This window comes from Lathyrus oleraceus, chromosome 2 (genome assembly GCF_024323335.1).
Source record: "Lathyrus oleraceus cultivar Zhongwan6 chromosome 2, CAAS_Psat_ZW6_1.0, whole genome shotgun sequence".
Lineage (NCBI taxonomy): Eukaryota > Viridiplantae > Streptophyta > Magnoliopsida > Fabales > Fabaceae > Lathyrus > Lathyrus oleraceus.
Genome location: NC_066580.1, coordinates 335,182,323 through 335,184,574, shown reverse-complemented (window position 1 = coordinate 335,184,574; position 2,252 = coordinate 335,182,323). Strand labels below are relative to the sequence as shown.

Here is a 2,252-nt window from a genome sequence, read left to right as displayed (position 1 = left end):
GCTAGAATTAAGGGTAGTGCAAATGATGATGAAAGAAACTTCTACTATGAACGATAGTCAACGAGATATTCATGAAAAATTGTAATAAGATGAAAAAAATATGGAATGTAGTTAGTATCACTTATGTAAAATGGTCATTAGTACCACTTTAATTTATCAACACCTATGTAAAATGGTCATTAGTACCACTTTAATTTAAACTAGCCGTTATTCAAACTACCACTTTAATTTAAACTAGCCGTTATTCAAACTAGCCGTTATTCAAACTAGCCGTTATTCAAACCATTATATATACTACCACTTATGTCATTGTTCTCTCATTCTCATCTTATTCTTCTCATTTTTATCTCATTCTTTACTCACTAAATGGATTCAGACAATTCAGATAATTACGATCAAGAATTTTGGGAGTTGGTTGAAGAAGAATTTATGAACGACAGTGATGAAGAACAACAACTTCAGAATGAACGTCGATCTGGAAGTTCCTCTAGGCCAAAGAGAAGAACAACGGTAGATCGAGGTCGTGAAGAAGGGCACAATCGATTATTCAATGACTACTTCTCGGAAAACCCAATATACACAGATGTTCAATTCCGAAGAAGGTTCAGAATGCATAGGCATGTATTTCTTCGAGTTGTAGATTCCCTTGGAAATCATGATGAATATTTCCAAATGAGGGTCGATGCAACTGGTAAAATGGGTCTTTCACCATTGCAGAAATGTACATCTGCTATTCGTATGCTGGCGTATGGGTCTCCTGCTGACCTTGTAGACGAATATGTTCGAATCGGTGAAAACACTTCAATTGAGTGCTTAGAAAGATTTGTTAAGGGTGTCAATGTTGTATTTGGCGCTGAGTATTTGAGAAAGCCTAACAACACTGATCTTGAACATCTTTTACAAATGGGAGAGTCACGTGGCTTTCCAGGTATGTTGGGTTCCATCGATTGTATGCATTGGGTATGGAAAAATTGTCCTGTTGCATGGAAAGGACAATTTTGTCGAGGTGATCATGGTAAGCCCACAATCATGCTTGAAGCAGTGGCATCACAAGACTTATGGATTTGGCATGCTTTTTTTGGTATTGCAGGTTCAAACAATGACATTAATGTGCTGAACCAATCCAACATGTTTAACGATATTTTGGAAGGACGTGCTCCCAATGTGCAATATACAATCAATGGGACACCATATAATATGGGGTATTATTTAGCAGATGGTATATATCCCGAGTGGGCTACATTTGTCAAGACTATTTCAATGCCACAGGGAGAAAAGAAAAAATTATTTGCTCAACATCAAGAATCGGCTAGAAAAGATGTGGAGCGAGCATTTGGAGTGCTTCAATCTCGATTTGCAATTATACATGGCCCAGCGCGTTCCTGGCACATGGACACTCTCAAGCATACCATATATGCCTGCATCATATTGCACAACATGATTGTGGAAGACGAACGACATACATATGAAGGTAATTTTGATTACTCTTATGATAATATGGATATCAATAACTCAGTAACTGAAACATTTAGCGGTCCTCATCCAAATCTTGCAACAAGACTACAAAGAAGAGCAAGTATTCAAGAAAAACAAGTTCATCGTAAACTTCAACGAGATCTAGTCGAATATATTTGGGAACGTTTTGGACATGAAGATGATGAAATTTAAGTTTGATTAATTATGTGATGTTATTTATTTTTATTGTTTTTAATTATATATCATGTATTTGTGATTAACTTTAATTATCATTTTAAATTATAAGTTTAATTTAATTTTTTTTATTTTATATCAAATTTAATTTAAAACACTAAAATTATTATTTTAATTAATATAAAATTTAATATGAATAAAATATTAATATATAAAATAAAGTTGTGAGATCCAATCTGAGTTCTTCAGAGTTGCACCATTGGAGTGAAAAAGTAGTTGAGTTGCTTCAAGCTGACGTGGCTTAATAGGTCCCACAAAGAACCCAAAAATGGGTTCACGGTTGGAGATACTCTAAGATAAAGGAGCATAAAGTAAGTGACTTGGAAATAAAAGTTAATACAAGTAAAGTGTTAATAAAGGATGTTAGTAATCAAAGATAAAATATGGTTTGACCATTTTTTGGAGAACACTCAACCATCCATTCACAAGCATGAAAGTATGAACCTATACATCATTTATGAGAAGGGCTCCAACTTGAATAAAATCAACAAGTATGCCACTAGCTCTCACAAAATGGAAAATGAGAAAAATTTCATACATTA

At 34.1% G+C, this 2,252-nt stretch overlaps 1 protein-coding gene across 1 annotated transcript; it reads left to right on the top strand.

Moving 5' to 3' along the window:
• Positions 1-366: 366 nt before the first annotated feature.
• Positions 367-1,668, top strand: LOC127123109 (uncharacterized). Its single transcript, XM_051053366.1, has one exon. The coding sequence runs from the start codon at positions 367-369 to the stop codon at positions 1,666-1,668; it is 1,302 nt and encodes a 433-aa protein (XP_050909323.1).
• Positions 1,669-2,252: the final 584 nt, after the last annotated feature.